This window comes from Rana temporaria, chromosome 3, assembly GCF_905171775.1.
Source record: "Rana temporaria chromosome 3, aRanTem1.1, whole genome shotgun sequence".
Taxonomy (NCBI): domain Eukaryota; kingdom Metazoa; phylum Chordata; class Amphibia; order Anura; family Ranidae; genus Rana; species Rana temporaria.
The window spans coordinates 431,805,739-431,830,681 of NC_053491.1; the positions used below are offsets into that span (position 1 = coordinate 431,805,739).

The following is a 24,943-nucleotide window of genomic DNA, read 5'->3' on the forward strand; positions in this document are numbered from 1 at the left end:
TATTTAAAAAAAAATGCTAACCTTCTGTGTGCAGAAGCCCCTCAGCACCCCCCGATACTTACCTGAGCCCCCTCTGGATCCAGCAATGTCCACAAGAGTCTTGGCTCTCCTAAGACTTGATTGGCTTTCGGCAGCAGGGGATTTGTGATGGTAGTGTTGCATTAAAGCGGGATTCCACCCGCAATTTTTTTTTTTAAAAGTCAGCAGCTACAAACACTGTAGCTGCTGACTTTTAATAAGGACACTTACCTGTCCCAGGCGCCCGTGATGATGGCCCCCCCCCCCCCGATGCCGATCCGGATCATTGCAGGTCCCGCGCCGCCATTCTCAGTAAGGGAAACGGGCAGTGAAGCTTGCGGCTTTTTTTTACTGCCCATGCGCAAGGCTCGCGCCGCTTTGTGAATGGGCGGCTGCTCTCTGGGATACACACAGTTCCCAGAAGGCAGCGTGCCCCATTCACCAGAAGGAGGATTCGGAAGAAGACAAAACGTGGATAAGGAAGAGGCAGATTAGGAACATCCGCATAGCAACAGGTATGAATAAAAAAAATGTTTTCAATTAATTTTTTTCGTAGCATTTTCCTATAATTTTTTTTTCAGGACGGAATTCCACTTTAACCACTTCCATACCAGGTACTTACGCAGCTTCCCGCCCAAGCCAATTTTCAGCTTTCAGCACTGTCGCACTTTGAATGGCAATTGCGCGGTCATGCTACACTGTACCCAAACAAAATTGGCGTCCTTTTTTCCCCACAAATAGAGCTTTCTTTTGGTGGTATTTGATCACCTCTGCGATTTTTTTTTTTTTTGCGCAACAACTAAAAAAAGGCTGAAAATTTGGAAAAAAAAATACGTTTTTATTTTTTTCTGTTAATTTTTTTGTAAATAAGTTTTCTCTTTCAATTACGGGCACTGATATGGCGGCACTAATGGGCACCGATGAGATGGCACTGATGGACATCGATGAGGTAGTACTGACGGGCACAGATGAGGTGGCACTGATTGGCGGCGCTGGTATGCGACACTGATGGGCACACATAGGCGGCACTGATGGGCACACATAGGCGGCACTGATGGGCACACATAGGCGGCACTGATGGGCACACATAGGCGGCACTGATGGGCACTCATGGGCGGCACTGGGCACTCATAGGCGGCACAGATGGGCACTCATGGGCGGCACTGATGGATACTTATGGGTGGCACAGATGGGCACTGATAGGTGGGCACTGGGCATGGATGGGCACTGTGGGGTGGCACTGATGGACACTGGGGTGGCACTGATGGACACTGGGGTGGCGCTGATGGACACTGGGGTGGCGCTGATGGACACTGGGGTGGCATCACTGATTTTTGCCAGGTTGCCAGTCAGTGCCCATTTGTGGGCACTGACTGGCATCTTTTTTCTTTTTTTTAATGCTTTTTTTTTAATTTATTTTTTAGACTTTTTTTTTTTGCGGGGTTTTTTTTTTTTTTTTGCCCACCCTGGTGCTCCAGGGTGGGCATCCCTGGTGGTCCAGTGTGGCGATCCGAGGGGGGGCTGCGCTGATAAACAATCAGCGCGAACCCCCCCTGTCAGGAGAGCCGCCGATCGGCTATCCTCTACTCGCGTCTGTCAGACGCGAGTGAGGAAGAGCCATCAACGGCTCTTCCTGTTTACATCGTGATCAGCCGTGGTTGGACACGGCTGATCACGTGGTAAAGAGTCTCCGCCGGAGGCTCTTTACCGAGATCGGAGATGCAGGGTATCAGACTGACACCCCGCATCACCGATCGCCGCGATGCGCGCCCCCACGGGCGCGCGCGGCATGAAATCCTGCAGGACGTTCTAGAACGTCCTGTCAGGATTTCATAACCACTTCCCGGACGTAAATCGGCCATAGGCCGGGCGGTAAGTGGTTAAGTAGATCATTTTTCTCAAGGTATAGTAGTGATGGATATTTTTCTTCATTGAATGCCTTCCCCCATCCCCATTGATAGGTAATAACATCTATCTGCTGAAAATGAACATTTACTGTAACCTTTTCCATGTGATTTACAGTTACTTGTTTACCTGCGCACTCCTCGTCCAATCTTATCCATGGGATGCACTGCGGTAAATATCCAGAATTACACTGTCCATCTGGACAGTAACATATTTGGCTACGACAGCTGACATTTCCAGGACAATCCCTATTATCTGTACATTTATCTGTATAAAAACAAAGGTTTTTTGTGAACATTAACAAGCAGTTTCACTGTGACAATACAGTGTAATTGTATTAAAAATAAAAAAGGATATTTAAAGCAAAAACGTTTAAATTTTGGATAGAGTAAGTAATGGTTTAAACCAGGGGTGCCCAACCTTTTGAAGAGCGAGGGCCACTTAAATGACTTGGTAACCGATCTTGGGCCACAATGAGCACAGAGTGGATGGCATGTCCGTGTCTGCTCTGCATATGCGGAGCGGACATGGACACTGCCCACTATGCTCTCTTTTTTTTTTAGCGGATCGAATTGGAGGTAGGACACAAGTCGGTTTATGTCTGCTACTACTTAGAGGTGAATGGAGGGTCCAATTAGTCGGACTGACCGTGTGAAAGGGGCCCAAGGCTACTTTCACACTGATGTGCTGCAGTTAACCCGCATCGCGGGTGCAACACAGTGTACCCTTTGGCTTTCCTGCACTTTGCAATAGACTGCTTTTATATTCTGCAGGTTTGGTGCACTTTCAGAAAGCTCACCAAACTCGCAGGTAATAACAGAAGTCTATGGCTCAGTGCAGGTAACCCTCAGATAAACGGCTCTGCACCTGTGGATCAGTTTGAAAGTAGCCCAGTAACCACTGCAGAACAGATATGCCCATATATACACACACTGTGATTTTAGAAATAAACTGACCTTTAATAACAGTATTCTATTCTATTCCATCCCAGAGCAGGAGGTCACGGGCCACATCAGAGGGCTCCGCGGGTCACATGTGGCCCCCGGGCAACTGGTTGGGCACCCCTGGTTTAAACTCTTCTAATGCTTTTTTTTTACCATCTGTGCACTGCCGGGGAGATTACGCTTAAAATTATTTTAACGTTAAATGACCTCAAACCACAAATATGATCTTAAATATACCCAATTCAAAATTTTAGGTAAAAATTTTGATGCAATCAAAGGTCATATTAAATTCAACTGGATCATGATTAAAGACTAAATACTCAGTATCCTTTTTTAAAAATAACAAACATGTTATACTTGCCTCCAATTTGCAGTTCGTTTTGCACAGAGTGGCCCCGATCCTGGTCTTCTGGGGTCCCTCTGCGGATGTCTCAGCTCCTCCCTGCAAGAGCTAACCCTCTTCATGGGAAGCGCTTTCCCAAGGGGGTTAGCTCCCGTGATACAGCCAGCGGCTATAGCCGCCGACTATCACTCGCACCCCCGGTGCGCCGTGTCATTGTATGTGATTGACAGCAGCGGGCCCTTGCCCTAAGTTGCTGAAAATTTTCGCTTAACTTTTCTATGCTAAGGGTAGAAGGTATTTCATACCAACTCCCTTAGTGGCATAATGCATTTCTTTGTGTTAAGTGATATGATGAAGAGAACCCCCAAACTCCTGTTTGCGTGGAGTGATGCCTGGGGTCCTGTACTGATGGTCACTTGCATATAGAAGTGCATTGGAATCTTGATCTGTATGCTATAATTTTAAATGCTAAGCTTTGGTCGCATGTTGTAATACGTCCAAGCTTAGTAGCTCAACGCCCTTCCTATGTGAGAGAGAGATGATGTAGAGAACCCCCCAAACTCCTGTTTGTGTGGAGTGACGCCTGGGGTCCAATACTGAATTCTCACATAGAGAGGTGCATTGAAATCCTTGCTAACTGCAGTTGAGGTTCACTCCATTCACCAGAGCTGTTACAACACCAGACACGCGCACAGCAGGTGAAAGGGCTCAGGGCCATCTTTTCCATTGGGCACGCTGGGCAGTTGCCCGGGGGCCCCGCTTGCCTGGGGGGCCCCACCGGCTGCCCAGCAACTCCAGTAAAAAATTGTGGAGAGTGACGGGTTAGAACTGCCCATGCCCAGTTTGCGGAAATCACAGAGAAGATCCGATCCTCCACGAGTGCGGGGGGTTGCTGATGTAAGGAGGGGAGTGAATGCAAAAATGTAAGGGGGCACTGATATAAAGGTTCCCCCTCCTATATTAGTGACCCCCCTTACCTTAGTGTATTTACTCTACGGAAGGTGGTCTCTGGTCACCAGAGTGCCCCCCACATCAGAGTTCCCCTTTACATCAGAGTCTGCAGGATTCCCCCTTACAATGCAAGGGGGAACTCAGTCTGCGGACCCTGATGTAAGTGGGAAAGAGAAAGCAGTGGACTCTGATATAAGGTGGTCTCTGGTCACCATAGCCCCCTCCACATCGGAGTTCCCCCCTTAGATCATGATCTGCAGTGTTCCCCTTTACATAAGAGTTCCCTTTCACTGTAAGGGGGAATCCTGCAGACTCTGATGTAAGAGGAAACTCTGTGCTGGCTGGGTTATAGTAACCTGACCTTCATGTCAATGAAGACATTTTTATTTTTTACTTTTGTTTAACTTAAACACATTGCTAATAGCACTAGCTATATGTTTACAGTTTAAATACTGACATTTGCATTGTTCGGCACTGAAAACTGTAATTTTAGGTACTTTTTTTGCACTGGCAGTAAAAGATGTGGTTCTGCCAGTAAATTTTATGATTTTTGTCAGTAAATTCTCGTGCGTGATTGTGTAGACAGGGCCCCAGTGCACTGTATTGCCCGGGGGCCTATAATGCTCTTAAGATGACACTGAAAGGGCTCAGGTAAGTAAAATGGGGGGGGGGGGGCCGTCATTGCCAGGTGTTTTTTCACCTTAATGCATAGGATGCATTAAGGTGAAAAAAACACGAACCTTTACAACCCCTTTAACCAACTTTGTCATACAATAATCATTATACTACACGAGTATAGCTCAAATAGCGCCTTGTTGGCTATCACCATTAATAATCGATAGGATTGCATATCCCTTTATTATGTTTTATATCTATGTTCAATTACTGACCATGCATACAATGTTTAGATGTGAAATACTAGACTGACAATGTGTATGCTTAAAAGGGTTGTAAAGTCTCATGGTTTTTCACGTTAATCTATTCTATGCATTAAGGTGAAAAACCTTCTTTACTGCCCCCAAAGCCCCCCCTTTTTCCTACCTGAACCCATTTGTTCCAGCGATGAGCATGAGCCCAGTGGCTCTAGCCGCTGTCTCTGTCCTCATTGGATAGATTGATAGCCGCTGCTGTCAATCAAATCCAGTGACATGAGAGCCGAGGGGTGGGGCCGAGTCCTGCTGACTGTGTCATTGGATGCAGCAGCATGACTCGGGAGCATGCAGCCCTCCATGGGGGCACCCGATGAGGGGGAGGAGGCAGGAGCACTGGCAGGGCACCCCAGAAGAAGAGGATCGAAGATGCTCTGTGCAAAACCCTTAAACAGAGCAGTTAAGTATAACTTGTTTGTTATTTTTTTATTTTTTATTTAACCTTTACAACCAAAGTATATGTGAACCCTCGCCTTGTAAAACAGCCCATTCAGTTCAAAATAGAAATGAAAGGTAAAACATTTGTGTATACATATAAAACCCTTTTAAATTCTTTTTATGCATAGGATAGGAGCTGTGAGAGGAGAAGCAGCAGTACACTAAGCTTCTCAGTGAAAGGCCGTGTAGAGGGGGTGGACATGTCAGCACAAGCCTGATCATTAGATTAGCTCCCAGCACAGCAAGAAAACTGACCATGCCATGCTCTCATGCCAAGTGTGGTCAGTTTTAATAGGAAAGCAGAGGGACTGGCAGGAACACCAGGGACAAAATGCTACGGTAAACAGACACGTTTTCCCATCCAGGCAGGACACAGGAAAGTCTCCATGGGTAGCTTTAGGACTAATGCTGCGTACACACCATCACTTTATGTGATGGAAAAAAACGACATTTTCTGTGAAGTAAAAAACGACGTTTTTGAAACTTCAATTTTCAAAAACGAAGTTGCCTACACACCATCGTTTTTCTCACAATGTTCTAGCAAAGCGAGGTTACGTTCACCACGTTTTTCCATTGAAGCTTGCTTCATAAGTAGCTTCTGGGTATGCGCGGGTGTAAAAACTTTGTTTTAAACGTCGGTTTTTGCTACACACGGTCAATTTCTGTGACATAAAAAACGACGTTTGGAAAAACGACACAGAAAATTGAATAAAGCTTCCATTTTTTTTGTCGTTTTTCACAAGACATAAAACATTGTTTTCCCCCACACACGGTCATTTAAAGTGACGTTTTTAAAAACGTCATTTTTTTTCATCACATAAAGTGATGGTGTGTATGCGGTATAAGACTGGGCTGATGTGTGTTCTCTGACAGGAGAGAATACAAGTAAATAATAGCACACACAACAATCTCTGAAAGGCAAGGCTACTCCATTATAACAACTTAGTGGGGGTTCTTACAGCTGCCCAATCTTCAATGGTTCTCCTTAAGCTGCTCAAGAATGAACAATTCAGAAAACAGGCCTTTGAACTCTGATGCCGCGTACACACGATCATTTTTCGGCATGAAACAAAAACGTTGTTTAAAAAAAATGTAATTTAAAATGATCGCCCTCACATCATTTTTCAGGTTCTGAAAAACGACAAAAAAAAACATGTAAAAGGAGTGGTACTACTGCGCTACCATATAAAACCAAAAATAGGAAAAACTAGCAAAAAATATCAAATAATAAAAGCTGCGTATCCAATAGGTGAACAAAACCAAAATGATATGAAATGAATAGGAGATAGCGCTAATATTAACTAGTGCTGAGTGAATACAGTAAAGTGTGATAGTATTAATCAAAAACAGTGAATAATATGACTAGGAAACAACAACACTTATGAAAAAAATACACTCTATCCAATGAGATAATAAAGTGAGTTCATTATGGGTTAAATGGAATAAACCCATATGCAGCCCTATAGATGATCAGCTGGCGTCTCCTCCTCACTGCTTCTCATTAGACAGAAATCGACCTTCCCAAAGATCCAGTCAGAAATGCTCCAATATATAGGAAAGAGAAAAAAGAGAGGACAAGCCTCATAGTACAATATTGTATGGCAAAGGACAGTGGACAAGAAACTACACCGACGGTGTATAAACTCACAAAACCGCCGATTAACACAGGCTCTGAATTAGGTTGCCGCTCAGTGTGATGGTCTCCTCACTAGGATCGTAGTCTCGTCACATAGGCTCCTCCCCCACGCGTTACGTCACTAGACACGTGACTTAGTCATGGGTCTCTCTACAATACTATCACACTTTACTGTATTCACTCAGCACTAGTTAATATTAGTGCTATCTCCTATTCATTTTAAAAAAAAAACATGCTGCATTTTTTAACGTCGTTTTAAACAATGTCGTTTTTCGGGTTGTAAAAAATGATCGTGTGTGGGCTAAAACGACGTTAAAAACCTGCGCATGCTCAGAAGCAAGTTGTGAGACGGGAGCGCTCGTTCTGGTAAAACTACCGTTCATAATGGAGTAAGCACATTCATCACGCTGTAAAAGACATAAAAGCGCAAATCGTCTTTTACTAACAAGGAATCAGCTAAAGCAGCCCAAAGGCGAATGGAACTCCCCCTTTATAGTGCCGTCGTACGTGTTGTACGTCACCGCGCTTTGCTAGATCATTTTTTAAAAACGATGGTGTGCGGGCAACGTCGTTTTAATGATGAAGTTGGAAAAACATAGTTTTTTTTCATGCCGAAAAATGATCGTGTGTACACGGCATTAGACATCCATCCTCTCAGCACAGCAATATCTTACCTGTACAATAGAAAAGATCTTTATCGATTTTTATCCTACCGAATCCAGAGTTGCAAGTACACGGAGAGCTGCTACCTTCTCTTGTACAGAGTGCTGGTGGTTGAATGAAATAAAAAAGGTCAATGTAATGCAGTCAGTGGTGTAATATTAAACATGGTGACTTATGGAAACTGGGAACCGGGAACACCTTCCCCATGAAGATAGCCATAGCGGGATTGCTTGTATTTTGTGTTTAGAAACTTGCTTCTAGTTTCTGGCTTCTGCTGTTCTTCAAACCCATATCCCTCAAGTTCCCCATCTTTCAATCATTAATTCCCCCTGAACTTTCCGCTTCTTTATGAAGACAGGAACAACTTGAGGTTCACACATCAGAACTACAGAAAAACCTAAACTGTAGTTAGCTTTATCAACTGTCCTGTACTCAATAGGGAAGAAGAGAAGGCTGACATGTCTCTCTACATTCTGTGAACTACATCTAGGCAGGTAGCTGCCACTCATGTGGTGCCCCCTAGGTTCCTCCCATGCTGGGAGGGTCTTTTGACCATAAATATAGTGAAATTTTTGGGAGCTGCGGTGGCTCAACGCGATTGGCACTGTGCTGACAAGCCATTCACCTCTGCAGCTAGAGGTTCGGATCCCGGTCTCGGCTTCATGTGAATTGAGTTTGGTGGTCTCAGCCCGGCTCCCGGTGGGTGTGCTATGCAAGGTAAGCCTGTGCTTAGTACGCCCACCCCCCTCCCACAAAAACCACCACACCTACACACGCACTCTAAATTGGGTTAACACACGCACTTTGACCACGCGGTCTCTAAAAGAGAGGCGAAGGACTAATGGGGCTGGTTGAGCTGGCTAATCCTCTCACTCCCTTATAGGGAGTCCCTCTGCCCCGTTGGGCTTCAAAGCGGAGCAGGTAGGGTGGGCTGTGTGGGAGGACCCCCTCACACACCCGCCATTGCCACCCGGGGCATGGAGAAAGATGGCAGATTGCCTCTGGGGGAGGCCTGCCTACTCCCAACTCCTGCAGTCCGGCTCCTCTCTCGAGTACACGCACAAAATACACTTAAAAAAAGAAAGAAAAAAAAAAATATAGTGAAATTTTTGGCATAGTCTACCCATACGTCGCAAGCCACACAATGTTTCTAGCACCCTGTAGAAACATTCTATCCTTGCAGAACAAAAAGATGGCAAGGTGTGTCAGGAATCAGCAATAGGGATGCCCAGATCAGAATAGCAGGAAACTGGGACCATGCTTTAAAAGAGAAGTATGGTATTATTTTTTTTCAGTTTTCTACTCACCTAGGTGGATGCAGCATCGGTCTGATGCTGCATCTGTTCCCCGGCGCCTCTGCACTGAGAACCGAGGAATCAAACATTGTTGATGGCTCGGTTCTCAGCTCCCTGAGCAGAGAGTTGCTGACTGTCAATCAGTAGCTCTCCGCTCTGCCTCCTCCTCACTCACTGGAGCGCTTAGCTATGGAGGGGCGGGGAACGGGCTGTCTCAGGCTCTGAGCGGCTCACTGAGAGATTGAGACGGGTATCAGTCCAAGGCATCTGGCAGGTTCAGACTTCCATTGTCGGGATGACATGGTGCCTAGACTGATTCCTGTTATGTCAGCAGAAAGCGGACTTCTGGACAGAAGTGCAAAACGAATTTCACTCCTGTGACCCATAGAAGAAGGACTGGGATCAGCAACAAAGGGAGCAGATTAGGGACAGGGTCAGAATAAATGACACACAGTATCTGGCATCAGAGCAAAACACTGGCATGAAAGGCACTAGTAGGACAGGGCCTAAATACCCTCCCAGCAGCCAGCATATTAGTTGGAATCTGATTTCTGGGATCTGCTTGCTGCCAGGAGACACCTGCTGAGTCGTTTTCTGTTGCTTTTACTATTACAAAAATAAGCAGACATTCGACACACCCTAGACATGAGGAGAACATCCCAAAATTGTATGAATAGCTCCAACAAAAATATTCATATAAATACTGCCTTTCAGGAAGGAGATAAGAGACATACCTATATAGTGGAACAATTAGGGCCCTGGTGTCATAACTGCTGCCTTCAAGTTCTTGTCAGTGGTCAGAGGAAACCCCAAAAGATTCAACTGTTTCATGTAATTCTTTTGAACTCCTCTGTGCCAGTTATTTTTTCATACCCCATTATGTTTAACTGCTGAGCAATGAGACACACATGCTTGCTTTCGACAAACCCTTAGCAGGCTTAACCACTAGCTCTTGTTCTGGGGGGATGTTCTGGGGGGGAGCCACTAGGGGGCCGCAATGCGCAATGCGGAACCCAATGCACGTGCCCGGCGGCCGCAATGTCTGCCGGGCACCCGCGATTGCCCAGTAACTGAGCTGGACCGTGGATCTGTGTGTGTAAACACACAGATCCACGTCCTGTCAGGGAGAGGAGACCGATGGTGTGTCCCTTGTACATAGGGACACCGATCGGTCACCCCCCTTAGTCAGTCCCCTCCCCCACAGTAAGAATCACTCCCTAGGGAACACATCAACCCCCTGACCGCCCCCTTGTGTTAACCCCTTCCCAGCCAGTCATATTTATACAGTAATCAATGCATTTTTATAGCACGGAGTGCTGTATAAATGTGAATGGTCACAAAAATGTGTCAAAAGTGTCCGATGTGCCTGCTGCAATATCGCAGTCACAATAAAAATCGCAGCTCACCACCATAACAAGTAAAAAAAATAAAAAATAAATGCTATAAATCTATTGCCTATTTTGTAGCCGCTATAACTTTTGCGCAAACCAATTAATATACGCTTATTGTGATTTTTTTACCAAAAATATGTAGAAGAATACGTATCGGCCTAAACTGAGGAAAATTAAAAAAAAAAATTGGATATTTATTATAACAAAAAGTAAAAAATATTGTGCTTTTTTCAAACTTGTCCCTCTTCTTTTGTTTATAGCGCAATAAATAAAAGCCGCAGAGGTGATCAAATACCACCAAAAGAAAGCTCTATTTGTAGGGAAAAAATTATAACCATTTCATTTGGGTACAGTGTTACATGACCATGCAATTGTCATTCAAAGTGTGACAGTGCTGAAAGCTGAAAAATTGTTTGGGCAGGAAGGGGTGAAAGTTCCCTGTATTGAAGTGGTTAATATAAAATTGATTTGGAAATTTGGCCTTTTATTGTATTAATTTTTGGTGTTTTTCCTCATTACCCACTAATTTTGGTCCAAAAATTGTCAATAAAGTAAAAAAAACAAACCTTGGAAGACTAGAGATTGTAAAAAAAAAATGTTGACAGACATCATGGGCAGGTGTTAAAATCTTAGTGAAATAAACAAAAACACTCAAAGTTGATTTCAAAAACAGTCCTTCATCTTCTTTAAAGCGGTTGTAAAGGAATTTTTTTTTCCCTTTAAAATAACAAACATGTTATACTTACCTCCACTGTGCAGTTAGTTTTGCACAGAGTGGCCCCGATCCTCGTCTTCTGGGGTCCCTCGGCGGCTGTCTCTGGTCCTCCCCGCAATTACTCACCACAGTCGTGAGAGAGCTCGCATGACTGTGGTGAGTAATTGCGGGCGCGCTCTCGTGATACAGCGAGCGGCCATAGCCGACCCTCGGCGCGCCGCGTCACTGAATGTGATTGACAGCAGCGCCAGCCAATGGCTGCGCTGCTCTCAATCCATCCGCTCTAGCCAATCAGCGGGCAGGCTGAGCGGCGAAGAGGATCTCGGGACCGCGTGGGACTTTCGACGGGTCAGGTAAGTAAAACTGGGGCTCAGGGGGGGCCGGCAACACCAGATGTTTTTTCACCTTAATGCATAGATTGCATTAAGGTGAAAAAAAATATTAATTTACAACTCCTTTAAGTTGAATAAAAAAGGGCTAAGCCATTTCAGGGCTGGAGGTCAATGGTTTGGAGGTGGAGATAGAAGGAAAATTATGTTTGGAAGCCAAGTCCATGAACAAAATAGATTTTACAGTGGTCATAATGTGAGCATCTAGCACCGACCTTTTGTTATATTTGTAAGTGGTCTGAATGCTGTAAGGAAAAACAGTGAACAATTGAGGAAGTGAAAAGGCATGAAATCAAAGAAGTCAATTTCACACATTGTAAGAAAGTCTTTTGGATTACTCTGTGCCCTGAAACTGTGATGACACTGTGTGAAACTGAGTGAAGTATGCAAAGTCGATACTGGCATTGATGCAAAGCAGCCTATTTAAATCTCAAAATTGCATAGAGAAGTGCCTATCTTGCTGACTTTATTTCCACTTCTGATTTTCCTCTTTCAGCTTTTCTTCTGACCTTTTTTGAACCTGTATCTTCTGTTGCTGAACCTGGCATGAGTTCCTGACTTTGCTTTTTGTCTTATAACTTGTTACCTTCACTGCCCATACCTTGACCTTGGCCCAGACTTTAAAGGAGTTGTAAAGTAAAATAGTTTTTCACCTTAATGCAATCTATGCATTAAGGTGAAAAAACATCTGATGCTGCCCCCCCTCCCCCCTGAGCCCCTGTTATACTTACCTGACCCCTCGAAAGTCCCGCGCTCGGTCCTGAGATCCTCTCCGCCGCTCAGCCTGGCCGCTGATTGGCTAGAGCGGATCGATTGAGAGCAGCGCAGCCATTGGCTGGCGCTGCTGTCAATCACATCCAGTGACGCGGCGCGCCGAGGGGCGGGGCCGAGTGATACAGCAAGCGGCTATGGCCGCTCACTGTATCACTGGAGCGCGCCCGCAATTACTCACCACCATGCAAGCTCTCTCGCATGACTGTGGTCAGTACTTGCAGGGAGGACCGGAGACAGTCGCAGAGGGACCCCAGAAGACGTGAATCAGGGCCACTCTGTGCAAAACGAACTGCACAGTGGAGGTAAGTATAACATGTTTGTTATTTTAAAGGAAAAAAAAATCCTTTACTAACCCTTTAAAGTGGAACTTCACTCTTTTGATTAACATTGATTATTTTGAATGCTCCTGCTGCTGGCATTAGTAAATAGATAAGGAAAGTAGATCATATTTACTTGTTGTTACACTTTTTTTTATGTTTCTTCAGTTAGTTCCTGGTTTCTTGCCTAGGCAAATGATGTCATACATCCCAGTAGTCTTGAGGAGGGTCAATAACTGGGTTACTTTTTAAGTAACCCAGGAGTCTTTATGGGGGGGGGGGGGAGAGGATGGGAGTTTTTTTCAGCAAAGCACACTCTCCTGCATGCATGCCTGAGCTAAGACTGATGGATTCCAGGAAGTAAATGCTACATGAATCATTTGCCCTTTCTCAAAATGGTCACTGCCAGAAGCTTTAGGGGGTTGTTTTCCAATATGATTTCTCAACAAAATAAAGCAAAGAGACATGGCTGGGTTAGGTTACTTTTTATATAAAAAAAATCATTAAATTGTGTTTTTGGTTTGTGGTTTGTGGTGCTCAGAGGCAGTGAAGGTCCGCTTTAACTATTCCTCTTCCTACTGATTTTTTTTTACCTCTGCTGATGTTATTAATTTCTTCTCAATCCTGACTACAATCCATCTTCTATGTGTTCCTACTATGTTTGATCTGTAACCAGTCTGCTCTACAACCATAACTCAGCAGTGCTCATATCATGTCAAGATAATCAGCTGCTGTTTCTGGATCTACTCATAGGCACCCGTGACCCTCCTTGACCTCTAAATCACTGGATAGGAGGTGTAAGACAAGCCCTCTTGTCAGTTTCATTTCCACCAGGAGACAACTAAAATCTTTAATAATATAATGCATAAGTCTGAGTTTGGAACCCAATCTGATTTCCCCGCTCTCAGGTTCATGGGAAGGCTGGAGGAGTATTTAAACTAGAATTGTGGGGGAGGGTGAATTAGATTGTAATGCAGGGCTCGACAAATCCCGGGCGCCAGGTCGCCATGGCGACTAGAAATGGGGCCCTGGCGACTTGGCTTGGAAGGGGGGGCCATCTGGGGCCATCTGGTGGTGAGCCGTTGGTATTACAAGTTATTACCACCAGATGTGAGCTGGCGCCATCTGGTGGTGGCCGTTGGTATTACAAGTTAAGCATTACAAGTTAAACAGCAATTCTAATGTCATTTTTCACTATTTTCACTGCCATCTTCTTCCCTCTAATTAGAACCCCCAAACATTATATATATTTTTTATCTTAACACCCTAGAGAATAAAATGGCAAACGTTGCAATACTTTCTGTCATGCCGTATTTGCGCAGCGGTCTTACAAGCGCACTTTTTTGGTGAAAAAATTACACTTTTTTTAATTAAAAAATAAGACAATAGTAAAGTTATCCCCATTTTTTTTTTTAATATTATGAAAGATAATGTTACGCCGAGTAAATTCATACCCAACATGTCACGCTTCAAAATTGCGTCCGCTCGTGGAATGCAGACAAACTTTTACCCTTTAAAATCTTCATAGGCGACGTTTAAAAAAAATCTACAGGTTGCATGTTTTGAGTTACAGAGGAGGGCTAGAATTATTGCTCTCGCTCTACCAATCGCGGCGATACCTCACGTGTGTGGTTTGAACACCGTTTACATATGGGGGCGCTGGTCACGTATGTGTTCGCTTTCTGCGCGCAAGCTCGTCGGGACGGGGCGCGTTTTCTGGCTCCTAACTTTTTTACCTGGCTCCTAGATTCCAAGCAAATTTGTCAACCCCTGTTGTAATGGGTCAGACAGGTCAGACAGGGGTCAGTCCCTATTGATGGGTTGAATGGGGAAAGATGGGGGAGGGCTATGGCAGATGATACAAAGGTTCCCATGTTACAAACAACCATTGGAAATTGTACTGCTTCTACTAAAATACAAAATATGCCACATATGTGTGCAAAATGTGACAATGAATTAAAGTGTTTGTTCGCCAATGCCAGAAATCTGCCAAGCAAAATAGGTGAGTTGGAAGCTCTGGTGCATGAGGAGAACTATGATTTAATTGGTATTGCTGAATCTTGGCTTCATTCTTCACATGACTGGGCTAATAATATTCCTGGCTATGCTCTCTTTCAGAAAGACAGGGTGTCATGCGTCCATAATGGGGGTGGTAGTGACACAGCCCCAAATGAACCACTATGGCTCAAAAGTGATATGGTCCAGAAATATTTAGACAAAATAAAGGTGGATAAAGCACCTGGACCAGATGGCATTCACCCACGGATCCTACAATAATTGAGCTCTGTCATTTCAAAGTCACTGTTTCTAATTTTTAGGGATTCGCTAATGACTGGAATGGTACCACTGGATTGGCTTAGGGCAAATGTGGTGCTCATTTTTAAAAAGGGATCAAAGTCTTTATCAAGTAACTATAGACCTGTTAGTTTAACTTCTATAGTTGGGAAGATATTGGAGAGAGACCACACAGATGAGTTCTTGCTGGAAAAAAATATTTTAAGTAACAGTCAGCATGGATTCATGAAAGACAGAAGTTGTCAAACAAACCTGGTTTCTTTTTTATGAAGAGATAAGTAGAACCTTGGACATAGGGGTGGCTCTGGACATGTTATATTTGGATTTTGCAAAAGCATTTGACACAGTTCCCCACACAGGGCTCACGTGTAAGGTAAAGTTTACAGGCTTGGAAAGATCAGTTTGTAAATTGATAGAAAACTGGCTAACAGACCAAATTCAGAGGGTATAGGTAATGATTCTTACTCTGAATGGTGTAAGGTTATCAGTGGTGTACCCCAAGGTTCAGTGTACAGGATGTATCCAACTTACAAGCAAATCTCAATATACTGTTTATCAGGGTAATTATGTGGAAAATGAGGTTTAATGTTGATAAATGTAAAGTTATGGCTAAGAATATGCATGCATCATACATACTAGGGGGAGTACAACAGGGGGAATCCATAGTAGAGAAGCATCTGGGGGTTTTAGTTGATCATAAGCTTAATAATAGCATGCAATGCCAAGCTGAGGTTTCCAAAGCAAGTAAAGTTCTATCTTGTAATAAGAGAGGTATGGACTCTTGAGAGAGAGATATAAATGTTCTCCTTTACAAATCATTAGTAAGACCTCATCTGGAATATGCAGTTCAGTTTTGGGCACCGGTTCTCAAAAAGGATATCGGGGAACTTGAGAAAGTGCAGAGAAGGGCAACCAAACTGATAAGAGGCATGGAGGAGCTCAGCTATGAGGAAAGATTACAGGAACTAAATGTATTCTCTCGTCAGAAGAGGATATTAAGGGGGGATATGATCAACATGTATAAACACATAAGGGGTCCATATAGTGAACTTGGTGTTGAGTTATTCACTTTAAGGTCACCACAAAGGACAAGGGGGCACTCTTTACGTCGAGAGGAAAAAATACTTAATCTCCAAATACGGAAAGGTTTGAAAACTGTGAAAATGTGGAATAGACTCCCTCCAGAGGTGGTTCTGGCAAGCTCAGTAGATTGCGTTAAAAAACGCCTGGATTCTTTTGTTAAGGGGGTTGTAAAAATGTTTTTTATTTTTTTTAAATAACAAACATGTTATACTTACCTCCACTGTGCAGCTCGTTTTCCACAGAGTGGCCCCCGATCAACGTCTTCTGGGGTCCCTCGGCGGCTGTCTCTGGTCCTCCCCGCAAGATCTCCACACATTAATGCAAGCTCCCTCGCATTGTGTTGTGTGGCGTCCTTGTGGGAGCGCTCCGGTGATACAGCGAGCGGCCATAGCCGCTCACTGTATCACTCGGCCCCACCCCTCGGCGCTGCTTTCAATCCATCCGCTCTAGCCAATCAACAGCCAGGCTGAGCAGCGAAGAGGATGTTGGGCCCGAACGCAGGACTTTCGAGGGGTCAGGTAAGTATAACGGGGGGCCGGGGGGGGGGGTGGTATAGTCGGAAGTTTTTTCACCTTAATGCATAAAATAGAAACATTTTTTACCTTTACAACCCCGACATAATATAATTGAGTACTGACATTTATAGGTAGAGTTGATCCAGGGAAAATCCGATTGCCTCTTGAGGGATCAGGAAGGATTTTTTTCTAACCCCTGCTGTAGCAAATTGGATCATGCTTTGCTGGGGGTTTTTCGCCCTCAACTGTGGGTTTGTGCATATGGTTTTGTATAATTCCTTCTTTTCTTTTTTGGTTCAACTGGATGGATTTGTGTCTTTTTTTGACCTGACTAACTATGTTAATATATTTAATTATGTAACACCGTGCCTGCAGTTTTCCCTTTTCCCCATAATTTTACCACACCGACTTGGCCTTATTCTGAAATACGCAAGCATATTTCTGCTAATTGATATAACTGCAATAAAAAAGATATATATAAAACTTCAGCCTAAAAACATTTAAACCTAGAAAATGAATATGACATTGACCCACAATCTATTGAATTCCCCTGTACATGCAACCCAACAGAGAGAAATATATTACCAGTACACTTTCCTCCAGGGTAAGTAATTGTCACCCGGTCTTTGTCATTGTAGAATCCTTGATCACATGCGCAGTAGTATCCATTCCTGGTTTCCACACAAGAGGAATGACTAGGGCAGTCATTTGAAGTTGGGGAGCACTTGGTAAAATTAATAGCTTTCTCAGGCAGGTAGTGAATTCCTATAATATAGAAGAGAAAGAAGTGACGTATGACTTACAACATAATACTATGAATATCACACTGGATTGTCTATTGTCTCTGTGTTGAAAAGTCAGGTCATCTCCTGCAAAATCCTTGCTTCCATTCTGTCTGTTCCATTTTGCCTAATTGAAATTGTATCAATAATGCTTCTTGTTGAATTCTATGTATATTTTTTCAAAGCTGACAAGTTTTTTAAAATGAAGAGCGCTACTCGACAGCCCCAAATTTTATTTAGATAGATCCTTCCATTCAGTGACCTTTGATCTGCATGTAACATCAATTAAGGAATTCTTACAAGCAAAAAAAGACTGTAAATTAAGTATTAACCATTAGTTAACCCTAATAAGTCTTAATTAACTCCTTTATGTCTTTTTACCTATAGTTTACACATAAAATAAAATCATTTTTGCAAGACAATATTGCCGAAAAGAAAGAAAGCTTAGCTTGTTATAGCTAAGTAAACAGTGGAAATTTAAAAATTGCTCTGGTCCAATCAGTGTTACTATAGAGAGACAGAGTTTAATAAAGTGATTGTCTACTCACATATCAAAGGGCTGTAAAAAAACATCTGCTGTACTACAATTATCTGTAAAGTAAGTAAAGCTGTATTGGTTTAAAGTAATTGAAAAAACAGAAAGTTTTTTATCTTAATGCATTCTTTGTATTAAGATAAAAAGCCTTCTGTGTGCAGCAGCCCCCCTCGGCCCCCCTAATACTTACCTGAGCCTCATCTCTATCCAGCGATGTTGTAGGATTGTCTCAGATGACCAGGACTCCCCTCCTCATTGGCTGAGACAGCAGCGCTGTGCCATTGGCTCCTTCTGCTGTCTATCAAGGTCAGTCAGCCAATGAGAAGAGAAAGGGTGTGGGGGTCGGGCCGCAGCTCTGTGTCTGAATGTACACAGGGAAATGCGGCTTGGCTCGGGTGCCCCCATAGCAAGCTGCTTGCTGTGGGGGCACTCATCAGGAAGAAGGGGCCAGGAGTGCCGAAGAGGAACCCGAGAAGAGGAGGATGTTGGCATGGGCATCCGCTAGAATTGTTTTTCATGGAGGGGGGGGCGCTTTGGCAGCAGCAATACACAGTCACATTTAACCCTTTCTTCGGCCACTAGCGGGGGTTTAGCAGGCTGTGGTAGCACTTCATCATCCTCATTTTACCATACAGGGTTAATGTTCCTGTATGGTATATAATGTTTCTGTGGCTTTGGGTGGAGGAGGAAGGTTGGAACATGGAAGTAAAAATGGCAATTTCCCCCCAGCAGTGCAAGGGTGGACTTTTCCCTTTCCTGGAGTTGGGATGTATTCTGTATGTCTCTTTATACTCATGACAATGTCAGGAATATACTGGGACTTTTCAGGTTCTACATAGAAAGTATTCCACATTATTAAAAATAATAATTTTTAATAGCATATGGCGTGTGTGTGGAATGCATCCATGTGGAGCCTGAAAAATCCCAATATATTCCTGACATAGCCGAGATTTTTCCTTTCTCTTTCAGTAAACTTACACACTGCAAGATGCAGAACAGGTTTACAGCACAGAATCATACAGCTTGGAAGGCAAAACAGGTTGGGACTCACGGGAGGGGGATATGCAGTGTGGCATCTGTCCTTTGTTATCTTCAGTCTGCCCCATGGTGAGCCTTGATGTTAGCTGGGCAGGAAGCAGTGGTCGGGCTGCAGTCTGTGTAGGGTCGCTTGCTCCGCCCACCTATAGAGGAGTTTTGTTACAGCCCGGATCGAGCCTCCCAGCCTGAAAGGAGCCTGTGGCCATTAGAAAGGGTGTGCTGCTGCCGCCATAGAAAGGAAGCTGGCAGATATGAGCGCATCCTCGTCCATGCTTTTGGATTCTTCAGCTGCCTCCCCTTTGTCTGGGCCCACTCACCGGCTCCCTCCTGCATGCAATCAGCGGCAGGCAGTGTAAGCACACTGAAGTTCTTCGGATCCTCCTGCACTCAGCATTAGTGCGGGGTGGACTGACACTATGCCGCTAGAGAGACGGCGGGGGAGGGGAGACACATCATACACGGAGCAATCTCGTTATTCTCGGTGCAGTCCACTCTGACTTCCAGGGGGGCAATTGACCCCCCTTACCCTATGGAGCGGACGCCCAGGGATGTTGGCTGCTCTGTGTAGTTGGTTTTGCAGTTAGGTAAGTACAACATGTTTGTTATTTTTACCACAAAAAAATGAAACTTTACAATCACTTTAAACTTCTGGGTCCTATTAAAGAGTTAAGCTGCCTGTGGATGGTGCCAAGTCAGGTGACCATACTGGTTAAACTGGCTCTTAGTCAGGGGTGTCCAAACTTTTGACTTTCCTGGGCCACATTAGAAAAAGAGGAATTGTCTTGGGCCACACATAAAATACAACAACAATAAGGATAGCCGATTAGCAGAAAAAGTCGGGCAAATCTCAAGGTAACAATCATGATATAAATAATGTACCTTTCTGAGTGATAAAACGTAATATTTTTGTAACTCTTTTTATTATAAAAGTAAAGGAGAGCAACGTAAAACTAGTATGATATTTGACACTGTTTTATATAAATAAACACATCTTTATCTGGTTTGATGAATGTAGCAGCAATTCCCAATAAATTCTCAAGGTGCCTATCAGATATTTTGGCTCTAATTTTGCTCTTTGTGTGCCTCATCCTTGAAAATAGTTGCTTGCAAATATAGGTTCTACCGAAAACTGATGACATGAATAAGTTGTGATTGTGAAAAGTGGGATATTTTTCTTTGGGAAGATATACAGTATTTATCGGCGTATACCGCACACTTTTTTGCCCTGAAATACAGGGCAAAATCGTGGGTGCGCGATATACGCCGATACCAGCTTTCCGCGCCGAGTTTGAACTACTGCGCGGGCATATACCGAGCGCAGTACACTCGTGTATAGTTGGGCAGGCTCGGCTCATCTCGCAGTCACGTCCTGGACGTACAGGACGTCCAGGACGTGACCGCGAGAGGAGCCGAGCCTGCCCGACTATACACGAGTGTACTGCGCTCGGTATATGCCGGCGCAGTAGTTCAAACTCAGCGCGGGAAGCGGACAGGACACCACAGAAGGACGCCGGACCCGACGAGGAGGACACCACCGAAGCCGCAGATGGACGCCGGACCCGAGGAAGCCGCCGATGGACGCCGCGCAAGACACCAAAACTGTAAGTACTAAAATCTTTTTTTTACGGGAATGCGGTTCCACTTTATGGGTGCACGCTATACGTCGGAGCGCGCAATACCCCGATAAATACGGTAACTTATAAAAGTTCAGTAAAGAGACACTGTCAAATTTTTCTTTGGATGCATGTGTTCGCTAAGTGTAAATGCATTTTTACAAAAAAGTCCTTCAAAAAAATCTAAATTTCTAAGTACGTTTATGATTTAGCGTTGGGCCGCATTCATATCCATCTTGGGCCACAAGTTGGTCACCCCTGCTCTAAAGAGGAATGTTAATGTATAAAGCATCATTTGAAACAGAACATGAAAGCACAAATTAACACTTAAAAAAATGTAAGAAGGCTTTACTTGCTAAGGGGTAGATTCACAGACAAGATACGACGGTGTATCTCCAGATACGCCGTCGTATCTCTGAGTCCGAGCCGTCGTATCTATGCGCCTGATTCATAGAATCAGTTACGCATAGATTTCTATTAGATCCGACCGGCTTAAGTCTCTTACGCCGTCGGATCTTAACTGCATATTTACGCTGGCCGCTAGGGGCGTGTATGCTGATTTACACCTAGAATATGTAAATCAGCTACATACGCGAATTCACGAACGTAAGCCCGGCCGAAGCAGTACATTTACGCCGTTTACGTTAGGCTTTTCCCGGCGTAAAGTTACCCCTGCTATATGGTGGCGTAAGTGCGGCGTACCAATGTTAAGTATGGCCGTCGTTCCCGCGTCGAATTTTGAATTTTTACGTCGTTTGCGTAATTCGTCTGTGAATGGGGCTGGACGTCATTTACGTTCACGTCGAAACCAATGACGTCCTTGCAGCGTACTTTGGAGCAATGCACACTGGGAAATTCCACGGACGGCGCATGCGCCGTTCGGGAAAAACGGCAATCACGTCGGGTCAAGCCTAATTTACATAACACACGCCCACCTCTTCACAATTTAAATTAGGCGGGCTTACGCCGGCCTATTTACGCTATGCCGTCGCAACTTTTAAGAATACGGCACTTGCCTGTAAAAGTTGCGGAGGCGTAACGTAAATAGGATATGTTACGCCCGCACAAAGAAACGCCGATCTACGTGAATCTACCCCTATGTGCTTACTTTTAAAAATACTAGCTTCCTGGTACTTATATTTATCAAAAGGCTTCACTACTTTTCAAGTCACTGAGCTGAATAGGTCGCAGACTTTGATGGGAGACATATAATGCTGCAAAGTGAATTTGTATTTAGCTTAGAGAATTAGTTGAAGCTATGATGGCTTAATTATCCAATCATACAAGAGCAAAACTCCTGTTTTATTTTAATTTTTTCTTGCATAATGGGGTATTCTTTGAAAAGTAAATTTCTTGATCATACATCACGGGACACAGAGCCTTAATTACTTAATGGGTTATGTAGTCACCACAGGTGATTGGACACTGGCAAACCCAATTAAAAATGTAGTTCCTCCCCTATATAACCCCTCCCAAATGGAGAGTACCTCAGTTTTTTGCCAGTGTTAAGGTGGTTGGTCACGTTCAACATGTGCTAAGAAGAAAAATGCTCTTTTGATGGTCTGGCTGCGGAGAGCTAGGAGCTATAACCGGATCCATTCCTTGGGCTGATATCAAAGGCCTAAGATGGTTGGTACCCAGGCCTCATGTAAGAAGAAACAAGGTTTGCCTGTAATGTCTCTCAGCGGAGGTCTGGGCTCTGGGATCCAGACTTTGGTGTACGCTGGAATGGGTGAAAGCTGGAACTACTTTTGGTAGCTTTCCTGCGGCGTGGATCAGGTAAAAAGTGGAGTAGGATGTCTTTCCTGGTTTTCACCACTGGAGGAGTAGGTGCAACCTGGTGTTTTCTTACATAACCTTCCAGGATAAACATGCTCAGTGAAGTCGGTCATAATAACATCACTCACCTCCTTATGCTGCAGGTTCTGCCACAATATGCATACAGGGGTCCACAGATGCCCCTCAGTAACTCTCCCACCCTCCCTCATCTCCTGGGCACCGCCACGACGTGCGAACGTTCGCGCGCCGGAAATGATCGTTTCTGACAGTATGGAGACATGGATAGGGGGAGGGCCCAAAGTGGTTGCTAATGCCTGTGCACAATGCAGGACACCTGTGTGCCAAGAGGCTGGTTCAAAAGCCCAGCGCGCCAGAGCCTTCTGTAAAGCAGCATGGACACAGAGCTGTAGGCTGTAAGCATCCCTGTGGATTGAATCAGGCAAACCTAAGACTTGGCATCAGGTTGTGCAGTGAGCTGATAAGTTTTGTGTATTGTAAGACTATAGCACAACAGTGATTGCATTTATATTTGTGGATAGTACCTTTGCTTTGCAGTAAGGACTATGTCCCCAAAAAGAGGGTCTAGGGCGAATAAAAAAGGCACCAGAAAATCCCTGCGTACGGCTAAGGATTCTGAGCTTGCCTGCAGTTTACCATCCCCCTCTGTTAGCCTGATAGCAGCCTCACAGGATGAGCCCCTGTCTGGTTTTGCAGCTTCTCCTATGGCAGCTCCTGTATACGTCACTGAGGATGCTTTAAAAGTTGCTATGGATGGCGTGGAAGGAAGGATTGCTAATATTGTCGCAATCTCCTTGAAAAATAGCAGAAAATGGGGTAGATCCCCTTCATCTGCTCTGGCTCTCTTTTCAGATGAGCCTTCTGAGGGTGAAAAATCAGGAGATGAGGATCATGTGCAGTCTGAGGACTCAGAGGATGAGAGGTTTCCTGCGACTTCTCAGTCGCTAAAGATGCAGGTGCAATATTATGCAGAGATGGTGCGTGCCACTTACAAATTGCCTCCTGTTGAAGCTTCTAGTTTCCTCTTTGGGATCTTGGAAATCCCCACAGGCTGCATGCACCTTTGCAGTTCATCCCTTGCTGGATAAACTGATGTATGATGACTGGGTTCACCCAGATAAACTGTTTTCTCCTCCTAGACAGTTTTCCCTCCTTTATCCTATGGAGGAAGGTTTCACTAAGAAATTGGGGGGGGGGGGGGTACCTGCTATTGATGCAGCTATTTCTTGTGCAAACAAAAACCTTACCTGTCCTGACCTGACAAAGCTGTGAATACATTCACGTAATTCACTTTTCTAAATAAACAGAAATACATTTACTGACAGTTTGTAAAAATCAGTAATATGTTTTTTTTACAACTGCCAGTAAATATCAGGGGCTGATAATTTCATGCTGTGTTGACTTTTTAAGTGTAAATGAAGCAAATTACTTTGTTAAAGGTATTATCAGTGTTTCCATATCATGTTTATACTGTTCAAATATTTACGGTGTTAGTTTTCAAGGAGTTCTGTAAATTCTCAGCTTGCCAGTAAAAAATGTGCTCCGCCAGTAAATTTTCCCTGTTTTGTCAGTAAAAAATGCTGCAGGAGGTTGGCAACCCTGTCTTCGGGTTGGATAGAGGACTGCATACAATTTAAATATTTTCAATATTTTTCAATATTTTATTTTTAGCTTCCCAAAAAAAAAAAAAAAAGAAAGAAAAGAGAAATGTACATATTTTGTAATTTAATTTTATACTCTGTCCAGCTCTGCCCATTAAACCCGCTGGTTTGGGGTGGATTTTTATACTGTTTGGCTTTAAAGTCAGATAAGTCAATTGCTTTTTAACTGCACATCTTAAAGCGGAGTTCCGGCCACAATTTCACTTTTTAAATATAAATACCCCTGTAATACACAAGCTTAATGTATTCTAGTAAAGTTAGTCTGTAAACTAAGGTCCGTTTTGTTAGGTTGTTACAGCATTTAGACACTTTATAAAATAGAAATTGACTGGGGCCATCTTAAAGCGGGAGTTCACCCTAGAATAAAAAAAAATAATTTATTTTTTTTATTCTATCATAAAATTCGGCATCGTAGCGCGAGCTACAGTATGCCGGTCTTACATTTTTTATCCCCGTACTCACTGTTTAATCCGACCTAGACGATTCCGTCTGCCCACGGGGAATGGGCGTTCCAATCCAGACGGAAAGTGATTGACGGCCGGCTCTGGCGCGTCACGCTTCTCCGGAAATAGCCGAAATAGGCTTGGCTCTTCACGGCGCCTGCGCATAGCCTGTGCGCAGGCGCCGTGAAGAGCCGAGACCTACTCCGGCTGTCTTTGGGGAGCGTGACGTGCCAGAGTCGGCCGTCAATCACCCTCCCTCGTGCTAGGAACGCCCATTCCCCGTGGCAGACGGAATCGTCTATGTACGATTAAACAGTGAGTACGGGGTTAAAAAATGTAAGACCGGCATACTGTAGCTCGCGCTACGATGCCGAATTTTATGCTGAAATGTTGTTCAGCAGGGTGAACCACCGCTTTAAGTGTGGGCATCATGAAGCCAGACTGTATGACTTCCTGGATTTCAGCCTGTCAGA

At 44.2% G+C, this 24,943-nt stretch overlaps 1 protein-coding gene across 1 annotated transcript in view; it reads right to left on the reverse strand.

Moving 5' to 3' along the window:
• The window catches only part of LOC120933243 (adhesion G protein-coupled receptor E3-like), a 115,648-nt gene that overhangs the window by 79,318 nt on the left and 11,387 nt on the right, over window positions 1-24,943 (reverse strand). The window contains exons 3-5 of the mRNA XM_040346346.1: window positions 17,187-17,366; window positions 7,839-7,931; window positions 2,053-2,190 (exon numbers count right to left, since the gene is read on the reverse strand). Of these exons, the coding sequence (XP_040202280.1) occupies window positions 2,053-2,190; window positions 7,839-7,931; window positions 17,187-17,366 (411 nt within the window). The remainder of the gene's footprint in view (window positions 1-2,052; window positions 2,191-7,838; window positions 7,932-17,186; window positions 17,367-24,943) is intronic.